The sequence below is a fragment of the Poecilia reticulata genome, chromosome 4 (genome assembly GCF_904066995.2).
Source record: "Poecilia reticulata chromosome 4, P_reticulata-male-v2, whole genome shotgun sequence".
Classification (NCBI taxonomy): Eukaryota; Metazoa; Chordata; class Actinopteri; order Cyprinodontiformes; family Poeciliidae; genus Poecilia; species Poecilia reticulata.
In genome coordinates, this window is record NC_088833.1 from 3772998 (window position 1) to 3784229 (window position 11232).

At 45.9% G+C, this 11232-nt stretch overlaps 1 protein-coding gene across 2 annotated transcripts; it reads right to left on the reverse strand.

The window, feature by feature from the left end:
- Nucleotides 1-1480: 1480 nt before the first annotated feature.
- LOC103463108 (E3 ubiquitin-protein ligase RNF14-like) lies at nucleotides 1481-11023 on the reverse strand. 2 transcript variants are annotated; one of them, XM_081606027.1, is made up of 7 exons: nucleotides 10409-11023; nucleotides 9906-10036; nucleotides 8766-9272; nucleotides 7877-7955; nucleotides 7012-7215; nucleotides 2349-2521; nucleotides 1481-2255 (listed from the first exon to the last, which is right to left on the reverse strand). In XM_081606027.1, exons 1-7 carry the CDS (start codon nucleotides 10560-10562, stop codon nucleotides 2193-2195), a joined length of 1311 nt encoding a protein of 436 aa, XP_081462153.1. In that variant the 5' UTR covers nucleotides 10563-11023; the 3' UTR covers nucleotides 1481-2192. The 2 variants fall into 2 exon arrangements, with proteins under 2 accessions (XP_081462153.1, XP_081462152.1); XM_081606026.1 differs by having other exon boundaries at nucleotides 10331-11023.
- Nucleotides 11024-11232: the final 209 nt, after the last annotated feature.

Consider the following 11232-nt stretch of genomic DNA (forward strand, 5'->3'; position numbering starts at 1 on the left):
CAAATAAAATGTTGGCTGGTGGATTTATTTAAGACATTTTACTGTCTTTTTTAAAAGTAACAATTGAACAATTTCCAATTAATTATGTCAGAGCTGGCATACTGTTGCACTACAAATTATTTAGGGTTGATTTTTTAATGCTTTGCATAAAATAAACATCAGTTTGTATATTTGTAGTTCTGCTTGCAGAAAAGAAAAGCAGCATTTCCAAGGCTCATCTAGCTGATGTTCTTCAGCGCCATCTAGTGTTTGTGACAGAAAGCAAACCGGTGGAGTGTTGCATTTTTATTAGATGAGTTTTAAAGTTTTTGAATGTTTCTGTGAGCCTGACCTCACAGAAAAATAATGAAACTGTTACTGGACAGTTTTAGCAGTTTGTGTTCGACAGAAAGGTTTTAATAAATCTGGTTTTCATTCAGTGGGTAGAAAATCCAGAAATTTTACTCAAGTAATAGTGAAAATACTTCATAATACTGCTGAAGCCATAAATAAGCTTTTCCTTCTCCCTTGATTCTTCCCTAACAGGTCAGCAAAGCTCATTCCTCAGAAAACTATCAAATTGTTGAAATGTTGCATCATCTTGTAGTTTGAAACAAGCATTTTGTCACAAAATTTTAAGTGAAAATAAGATTTACTAAAACCTAAAAACACCAAGACTAGCGTTGATTCTTTTCATAAGGAAACTGATGCAGCTCCAGTTCGTTTCAGTCTGGACTCAGAGCTAATGGCTACAGAGACGGAGAAGCTACTGGCTCTGCTAATGGCTTCAGATAATGGACCTGAACCTTTGGACCTCCACGTCGTATCAGTCATAAAATCCTGGAAGAGGCTGCAGGACTGAAGTTAATTACTTTCCAGCTGTAATTCATGCTGTGTGCTCCAGTTTAACTGTGATACTGGATAGAAACAGCATGAGGGTCTTTATCCATGTCAGAATTATTTTGCTTCCTAGTTTGAGGTCCAACAGAGTCAGAGACACAAATAAGAAATATTTAGACTATATGTGCTTTTTGGCTTTTTTTATTTTTCCATTTTTACTAATTAAGGTTAAATTGTGAAATTCTGTTTTACTTTCACAAGCCTTATTGTTGAGACTTATTGTGTTATGTGCATTAATAACATTTTAGAACCATTTGTAATTTAGAATCATAATAATAGAAAAATACTTGAGTTACTTTGGCAGAAATAAAAATCCTCTTCTGCACCATTAAATATAAAAATATCCACACATTTTTATTATTCGTCTTTATTTTCAGATTATTTTTAATTAAATAAAAACAACAGTAGCTGTGTGACTCATAAGCAAGCAAAGTCGTAAAACATGAACAGTTCTCACCAAATGACTCGTTCATGGCGAAGAGCCGTTCAAAAGAATCAAATCTATAGTGAACGATACATCAGTCAGGAATGGATTCCTCTGATCAGTCAAACAGAGCTGGGGAGTCACATTTACCTGAGTAACGATTAAAAAAATAAAATAAAATACCTTTAGGAGTGTTTTTACTACCAGTCAATTAAAAGTGATTTTATTATCAAGTATTTTCACTATTACTTGAGTAAAATTTCTGGATTTTCTACCCACTGAATGAAAAACAAACATGTTTTAATCAAAGATTCACCAGACACAGACACACACCTGCAGTTTTTGTTAAAATTTTATACATTTTTTTATTGAAAGAAACTGATTTGGACTTTTTTTTTTTTGCCTGATTTTATTTCTTGTTACTTATATGAATTATTGTCTTTTTCGTCCTTAAAATACCAAAATTTCCATATGATTATATCATTTTTAAATATGAAATGATGGTAATTTGATCAGTTACCCAGTACTTTTTACCAAATACTTTTTTATTCTTACTTGACTAATTTCTTGGACAGAGAAAAAAGTAGCACTTTTTATGTTAACTTGAGTAAAAATATGTCGAAGTAGAGCTACTCTTGCTTTAGTAGTTTTTTAGTTCTCTGCCCACCTCTGCATTTTTCCTGCCGTTGTTTTCTTTCCACCGGTATCTTCAGTTTTTCTTGAGTGACCCGGTTTGATCCATTATTTCAGCCCTATGCTAAGCTAGCTGTAGCGTCGCACTGCGAGCTGACGTCACAGTAAACAAACGGTCGTTTACATGCAGCACCTGGGCGGCCACTAGGGGGCGGCCGCGGTCCAAAGTTTGAGAAACGGAGTCAAGTCTACAGCGTCACTGCCACGTAAAGTCCCGTTTACATTGAGTGCAAAACATGTGGTTACATCCGCCATCTTTCTGCAACACAAACGAACAAACAGCATAATGTGAATAAAAGAACCAGATTGCCTGAAACAATGAGAATCTAAAGCTGTTAAAAACAAAACGTACATGTATTGGGGTGAAGCAGTGAGGGCAGGGTTTGGTGTTGGTGGCTATCCATTTGTCGCTAAAATGCATTTCGACAGTATAACCAAGCAATTTACGGCCGTATCTGTTTTCTAGGAGGCGACGCCTTGGCTTGCTGCCTGAAGCATAATCCTGTAAAAGTGCCTGGATCCCATCTGGAAAAAATAGAAATAAAATATATCCTGAAACACAACCTGGACATTCATTCCTGCTTGGAGAAACTTAAATTGTTCTTTAATAACATTTTTCTTTAAATGGTAACAATTTATATCATATAACTGAATTTCATTTATCCATCCATCCATCCATCCATTTTCTTCCGCTTATCCGGGGTCGGGTCGCGGGGGCAGCAGCTTCAGAAGGGAGGCCCAGACTTCCCTCTCCCCAGCCACTTCTTCCAGCTCCTCCGGGGGAATCCCAAGGCGTTCCCAGGCCAGCCGAGAGACGTAATCCCTCCAGCGTGTCCTGGGTCTTCCCCGAGGCCTCCTCCCGGTGGGACGTGCCCGGAACACCTCACCAGGGAGGCGTCCAGGAGGCATCCTTACCAGATGCCCGAGCCACCTCAACTGGCTCCTCTCGACGTGGAGGAGCAGCGGCTCTACTCTGAGTCCCTCCCGGATGACCGAGCTTCTCACCCTATCTCTAAGGGAGAGCCCAGCCACCCTGCGGAGGAAAAATTAAATTTCATTTAATTTTTATTAATTTATTTCAGAGTGGTGTTTGAACTTTTTGAAACATGGGCCAGAATCCCAAAGTTGGAAGTATTTCGGCAGCCATATTGTTTTTCAAACTTAAATGCAAAATAATTTTATTGTGATTTAAAAAACAAATCTCCTTGGGCTGCCACCTTATCGTGGTGGAGGGGTTTGAGTGTCCCAATGATCCTAGGAGCTATGCTGTCTGGGGCTTTATGCCCCTGGTAGGGTCACCCAAGGCAGACAGGTCCTAGGTGAGGAACCAGACAAAGTGCAGCCCGAAGACCCCTATGATGAATACGAACTTTGGACTGCGTTTTCCCTCGCCCGGACGCGGGTCACCGGGGCCCCACTCTGGAGCCAGGCCTGGAGGTGGGGCACGATGGCGAGCGCCTGGTGGCCGGGCTTTTACCCACGGAGCCCGGCCGGGCTCAGCCCGAAGAGGAGACGTGGGTCCCCCTTCCGATGGGCTCACCACCTGTCCGAGGGGCCAAAGGGGTCGGGTGCATTGTGCTATGGGCGGCAGCCAAGGGAGGGGACCCTGGCGGTCTGATCCTCGGCTGCAGAAGCTGGCTCTTGGGACGTGGAACGTCACCTCTCTGGTGGGGAAGGAGCCGGAGCTAGTGTGCGAGGCTGAGAGGTTCCGGCTAGAAATAGTCGGCCTCACCTCGACGCATGGCTCTGGTTCTGGAACCAGTCTCCTTGAGAGGGGCTGGACGTACTTCCACTCTGGAGTTGCCCACGGTGAGAGGCGCCGGGCTGGAGTGGGCATACTTGTTGCCCCCCATTTGGGCGCCTGTACGTTGGGGTTCACCCCGGTGAACGAGAGGGTAGCCTCCCTCCGCCTACGGGTGGGGGGACGGGTTCTGACTGTTGTTTGTGCTTACGGGCCGAACGGCAGTTCAGATTACCCACCCTTCTTGGAGTCCTTAGAGGGGGTACTGGAGAGTGCCCCTCCTGGGGACTCCCTTGTTCTACTGGGAGACTTCAACGCTCACGTGGGCAATGACAGTGAGACCTGGAGAGGCGTGGTTGGGAGGAACGGCCCCCCCGATCTGAACCCAAGCGGTGTTCTGTTGTTGGACTTCTGTGCTCGTCACGGATTGTCCATCACGAACACCATGTTCAGGCATAAGGGCGTCCATATGTGCACTTGGCACCAGGACGCCCTAGGCCGCAGTTCGATGATTGACTTTGTCATCGTCTCATCGGATTTGCGGCCGTATGTCTTGGACACTCGGGTGAAGAGAGGTGCGGAGCTGTCCACTGACCACTACCTGGTGACGAGTTGGCTCCGGTGGTGGGGGAGGAAGCCGGTCACACCTGGCAGGCCCAAACGTGTAGTGAGGGTCTGCTGGGAACGTCTGGCGGAGTCCCCTGTGAGACGGAGCTTCAACTCTCATCTCCGGCAGAACTTCGAACACGTTCCGGGGGAGGTGGGGGACATTGAGTCTGAGTGGACCATGTTCCGTACCTCCATTGCCGAGGCGGCCTATCGGAGCTGCGGCCGCAAGGTTGTTGGTGCCTGTCGCGGCGGCAACCCTCGAACCCGTTGGTGGACACCTTCGGTGAGGGATGCTGTCAAGCTGAAGAAGGAGTCCTACCGGGCCTTTTTGGCCTGTGGGACTCCAGAAGCAGCTGATAGGTACCGGCGGGCGAAACGGCATGCGGCTCGGGTTGTCGCTGAGGCAAAAACTCGGGCGTGGGAGGAGTTTGGAGAGGCCATGGAGACAGACTTCCGTACGGCTTCGAGGCGATTCTGGTCCACCATCCGGCGTCTCAGGAGGGGGAAGCAGTGCAGCACCAACACTGTTTATAGTGGGGATGGTGCGCTGCTGACCTCAACTCGGGACGTTGTGGGCCGGTGGGCGGAATACTTCGAAGACCTCCTCAATCCCACCAACATGCCTTCTGTTGAGGAAGCTGAGCATGGGGACTCTGGGCTGGGCTCTCCAATCTCTGGGGACGAGGTCGCCGAGGTGGTCAAAAAGCTCCTCGGTGGCAGGGCCCCGGGGGTGGATGAGATCCGCCCGGAGTTCCTTAAGGCTCTGGATGTTGCGGGGTTGTGTTGGCTAACGCGACTCTGCAATATCGCATGGACATCGGGGGCAGTTCCCCTGGACTGGCAGACTGGGGTGGTGGTCCCCCTGTTTAAAAAGGGGACCGGAGGGTGTGCTCCAATTACAGGGGGATCACACTCTTAAGCCTCCCTGGTAAGGTCTATTCAGGGGTCCTGGAGAGGAGGGTCCGTCGGATAGTCGAACCTCGGATTCAGGAAGAGCAGTGTGGTTTTCGTCCTGGTCGTGGAACACTGGACCAGCTCTACACCCTCAGCGGGGTCCTGGAGGGTGCATGGGAGTTCGCCCAACTAGTCTACATGTGTTTTGTGGACTTGGAGAAGGCGTTCGACCGTGTCCCTCGGGGGGCCCTGTGGGGGGTACTCCGGGAGTATGGGGTACCGGGCCCTTTGATACGGGCTGTCAGGTCCCTGTATGACCGGTGTCAGAGTCTGGTCCGCATTGCCGGCAGTAAGTCGGGCTCGTTTCCGGTGAGAGTTGGACTCCGCCAAGGCTGCCCTTTGTCACCGATTCTGTTCATTACTTTTATGGACAGAATTTCTAGGCGCAGCCGAGGTGTTGAGGGGATCCGTTTTGGTGGTCTTAGGATCGCATCTCTGCTTTTTGCGGATGATGTGGTCCTGTTGGCTTCATCGGAACGTGATCTGCAGCTCTCACTGGAGCGGTTCGCAGCCGAGTGTGAAGCGGCCGGGATGAGGCTCGGTGCCTCCAAATCCGAGGCCATGGTCTTGAGCCGGAAAAGGGTAGGGTGCCTTCTCCGGGTCAGGGGGGTCGTCCTGCCTCAAGTGGAGGAGTTTAAGTATCTGGGGATCTTGTTCACGAATGAGGGAAGAAGGGAGCGGGAGATCGACAGGCGGATTGGGGCAGCGTCTGCCGTGAAGCGGGCGCTGTACCGGTCCGTCGTGGTGAAGAGAGAGCTGAGCCAAAAAGCGAAGCTCTCGATTTACCGGTCGATCTACGTTCCCACCCTCATCTATGGTCATGAGCTTTGGGTCATGACCGAAAGAACGAGATCACGGGTACAAGCGGCCGAAATGGGTTTCCTCCGCAGGGTGGCTGGGCTCTCCCTTAGAGATAGGGTGAGAAGCTCGGTCATCCGGGAGGGACTCAGAGTAGAGCCGCTGCTCCTCCACGTCGAGAGGAGCCAGTTGAGGTGGCTCGGGCATCTGGTAAGGATGCCTCCTGGACGCCTCCCTGGTGAGGTGTTCCGGGCACGTCCCACCGGGAGGAGGCCTCGGGGAAGACCCAGGACACGCTGGAGGGATTACGTCTCTCGGCTGGCCTGGGAACGCCTTGGGATTCCCCCGGAGGAGCTGGAAGAAGTGGCTGGGGAGAGGGAAGTCTGGGCCTCCCTTCTGAAGCTGCTGCCCCCGCGACCCGACCCCGGATAAGCGGAAGAAAATGGATGGATGGATGGATGGATGGATGGATGAATTAAACATGTAATAGTTTTTCTCTTAATAAAAGGCCCAACATTTATTTTGGGTATTTGTTTTCAGTTTATTTGGTCTAGAAAAACATTTAGATTATTTCCAGTAATAAAAACCCTGATATTAACCAAATTCAATAAAATAATTGATATGTAGTTTGTTTTTTAGTAAAGAGTCAGATATTTATGGCCCTACTTACTATGAAATTCAACTTAAAGTAACACACGGCTATAACAGACAGTGCACACAAACATTTTCAGTATAAATTTGTCATGACCAAACTGAATTGTTCCAAGTGCCACTAATGGCCCCCAGGCCACACTTTGGACACCCCTGGTTTAAGGTAAATGGTTTCCTCAAATTGCTTAAATCAACCGAATCATCAGGTTTTCCAGATGCGCAGAGGTTTTCTTTAACAGGAGGGATTTATATTTCCATGTACCTTCTGTCTTTGGTAAAGCAATCAGCAGATCTTCACTCTTCGCCGTAGACAAGTCGGGTTCTTCATGGCACTTGCTTCTTCCATGGTACGTGTTTTTACAGTTTACACAGAAAGCAAAGCTGCAGACAGAGCACATCGCTGCCGGGCTGGACTTCTCCAGAATCACAGCAGAACCGCAAGTCGGCCGAGGACAATACATGATGTCTAAAAGTGAAAAATAAAAAAAGAGAGATGAGCATGTGTGGTTTTCCTTTCACACTGAAATGTGTCTGAATTTTTATCTCTGATGGAGCCAATTAAAGGTGACCTCTAATGCTTCCTGGAACAGGATAGCATAGCTCATACAAAACATGTTCATTACATTTTTTGCACAATAACTCAACATTTATACTTGCATGTAAAAACAGATACACCATTACACAACCGTACATCTTTGAAAAGCAGAAGTGAAACCTCCTTCACAACCAACAACAATGCAGCAAGAGGTTACTGCATTTTAAGTCAATGGGAAACTCTTGTGTTTTCCAACAGCCATTGTACAGCGTATTATACAGCAGTAAAACCAGCTGACCAAACATGCAGGAGCTCAGCTTGGGTTGCTAGGTAACGGACGGAACTCGGCTGTGGTTGCTAGGTAACGGGGGTGGAACGTGTGCCTGCTCATTTGTGACGTTACATTCAGAAGGTTTTAGAAATGGCTCGTTTTCCAGACACCAAAAACATGAACTTATATTCAGAAAACTTCTGGCTGTTTTGTATTTAAACATTTAGGTTGTTTTCAGAAGCAGTTCAAACCTAAATGGAAGCACAAAAACATCCAAGATGTGCGTTTTGCATAATAAGTCTCCATTATATATAGGCATACCAGGCATGGCGTCCAGGGTAGACTGCAGCAGAAGACGGTCATATCTGTGAAAGAGCTCCTCTCCTACAAGACTTTTCACCTGAAGAGTCATTAGAGACGCACAGAAGGGAAAAAGTGAGGATAAAACTATGTATGTATGAGATTTATGTAATTATTTTCACCAAAACAAACAAAAAGGAAGAAAACTGCTGTAAATTTATGGCTCATTATATCTATTGAAATGTTTTAAAAAATAATGAAAACTTTAAACTTTGTTGCATTAACTTTTCTACTACGTATATATATTTAGATATTAGTTGAAACTATCACCGTCACCGTTGTGACAGTTTGGTGTGATACAGGTTTAGCTCCTCTGCCTTCTCCCAATGCTAACTAGAAACAACGAAATAACCAATCAGAGCTAGGAGGCGGGTCTTAGTGCTGCCAATCACAATGTGGCGCAGCTTTGCTCGAGCAGCTACTATAGCATGTGGTGAACGGTAATGGTAATGTTAGTGGAGCTAACGTTAGAATAGCCACTGATCATGGCCGATAAATGGTTTCCTGTAACAGTAAGTTGTTTCTCCACCATTAGCACATTTAGCAGCGAGTACATTAGGATGACCGACCTCGCTAAGACCCGCCTCCTGGCTCTGATTGGCTATTTTTGGTCGAGAGCTGTATCCAATGAGCATGTTCCAATGATACAACATGTGAGTATCAACATTGTTGAAGTTAGCGCTGTAGCGTTAGTTTCCACTAGGTATCGTCTTAGTATAACGCGTTAGGGGAGTTGATGTTTATGGTTAGCGCTGTAGCGTTAGTTTCCACTAACTGCAGCTTTAAGAACCTTTTGAACTGATTGTACGATTCTCTTTTTTACGACGGTGGGTCTCAAAATGTGGCGTACCTGTGCAGGAATTGGCGTGGCAGAGCAGTCTACCTGAGCACAGGTAACGCCACGGACGTTCCCCTCCGTAATCTGGGCTTTCCAGAACTCGTCGAGACAGACCCGGCAGAAGATGTGGCCGCACTCGTACAGCTGAACGCACTCGGACCCGAGCTGGCTCGAGAAACACACGCCGCAGTCAAACGGTGTGGCGGCAAACACCTTTTCTTTCTGCTCTGCATTGTGGATCAAGATCTGGGACAGGAGAATCTGAGACGCAGTCAAAGAGAGACCAGAGTCACTTTGGGCTTCGTTTGGAGGGACGACTTCCTGTCCGGCCGGAACAGGAAGTTCAGATCTGTCTGCAGCTGAGGAAGAATCGATCTGCTCAGAAGGAAGCTCCAGCAGATTGTGGATGTCCAGCTGCTTCAGGGTTTCCTCTCTCAGAAACTGGATCCAGGAGAAGAGCACCACAGCGCCCCCAGTGGCCTGGTAGAGATCTGTGAGCCGATCACTCAGGGAAGTTAGCTGAGACAGAGAAACAAAAAATATTTTATTCCATGGTTGGGAGGGATTTTACAACGGCGTATTAAGGCCATTATAGATAGAAAAGAAGGGAATACATTTCTGCCAAAAATCTCTTCTGTCGTTCATTTTTTTTAGATTAATCTCAGAAGTTCGATAATTCAAGTATTTGCTAGAAACAACTCAGAAATTTTGGAATTAATCTCTGAAATCTTTTAGAAAAACACATAAAAGTTTGATCATCTTTGACTTTTGAAAATCATTTTCTGAGTTGTTTCTAGTAACTGAGTCTCAAAAGTCAAAGATTTTTCAACATTTTTTGCCTGAAATTTACCTTATAATTTTTATTTTATTTTTAATCAACAATAACCCTAATCCACCATCGTAGTATTTTCAGTTCTTAGGGGTTCGCATATATTTTCTTCTGGTCCTGTAGGTTCATTTTCAGTGTAGACTTTGACTGGATGCAGAAAATGCTGACTAGGAATAAATTTCACACCCTCGTTTTTGGCGCCCCTGTAGTGCAGCGCCCCTCCCTATACGTCACATATAGCGGATAACTTATTTATTTATTGTGTGACTGATCCCCAGTCCATTGCTTCAGACGTTTTTCCACCATTGTCATTTATTTATTACCTGTGGGTGTGTCAGCCAGCTGCAGGTGAGAGTGAAGGAGGGAGGGGCAGAGGACGGGTAATCTCCAGGAAGTTCAAAGGTCAGAAGCAGTGGCGGAAGGAAAGAGACGTCATACTGCCTTATTGTTCCACCTAGTCGGAAGAAAAAAAACAAGTTAAAGACACTAATATTTGCCTATTATGTAAACAGTCATGTCTAATTTTATGTTTGCTTCCACAAAGATATAGTTTAGAAATGTTTATTATTTTCTGACCAAAAAAAATAAATAACAATAATAATGTGGCATCCAAATAAACTGACTTTTTCTTGTTTTTGAATATGGTCAAAGATCGCTTAGTCAAACCTCGACAGTAAATGAATAAGGTTTTTATTAGATATTCTGTTGTACTAGCTAACTTGAACGCACCAAGGAGTTAAACTGCTACCGTAAAAGCCAGTGTAGAAGCGCAGCTCCACAAAACATCGCACTTCTGCCCGATTTTGCTCAGTTTTCTGAACTGTACCGTGTTTTAGGAGCACAGTGAATCCCGCTGGCAGCTCCACGGAAACTCGGAATTCTCCGGCAGACTTCGACTCATTTCGGACGAACTCTTCGGAACCAAATATGCTCAGCAGGGCGAGCAGCTCGTCTTCCTGCTCCTCCAAGTCCGTATTCATGAAGTCCAGAGACGCTAAATTGTTCAGCCGCCGCTCGAAATGACAGCGAAGCAGCTTAAAATGTGTTCCTTTTTTTAAAACTACCTTCAACAAAACGATTAAAAATGGCTACAACGTTTAAAAATGGACTTAATTTTCCTGTCAGCTGTTTACTGTGTCTCCATCAGCTTCCTGGTCCATATGAGTCCGTCCCTCTGTGGACTCGCCTTAACCCTCCTGTTGTCCTCATTTTCTGTGCATAGGGAAAACACATACAAATCTCAGTCATTTTGACCCGAGGCTAATAAACTGCAGTCTGATGCAAAGTTCTGGAATCAGCAGTGTGGAAACTCGTCCCACATGTTATTGTTTGCTTTCTAATACAGATTAAATCACTGCAGGTACATAAAACGGCTTAATGGATTATAAATCACTGAACATCTTAGAGCCAAAATATGGAAAATGTCACTTAAAGGCCACTGGATATTTTTTGTCCCCATTCATAATTAATTGAAGTAAAAGTAAAACAATGAATAAACTTTGTGTGCGCATGACATTAGGCCGTCTTGTGTACCTGGAGTGACTTAATCTTTATTAGAAAGCAAACAATAACATGTGTTTCCACAGTGACGCGCTGTGGAGTTACTGCTGATTTCAGAACCTTGCATCAGCTGCAGTTTATTAAGGCGAG

What these genes read in the sequence shown, in the direction of transcription:
- LOC103463108 (XM_081606026.1), bottom strand. Translation starts at nt 10,562, where the DNA reads ATGAATACGGACTTGGAGGAGCAGGAAGACGAGCTGCTCGCCCTGCTG. An exon ending in GCTGGCTGACACACCCACAG is followed by an intron (nt 9,273 to 9,905) that starts GTAATAAATAAA and finishes TCTCTGTCTCAG; the next exon opens with CTAACTTCCCTGAGTGATCG. An exon ending in TACCCTGGACGCCATGCCTG is followed by an intron (nt 7,216 to 7,876) that starts GTATGCCTATAT and finishes TTTCACTTTTAG; the next exon opens with ACATCATGTATTGTCCTCGG.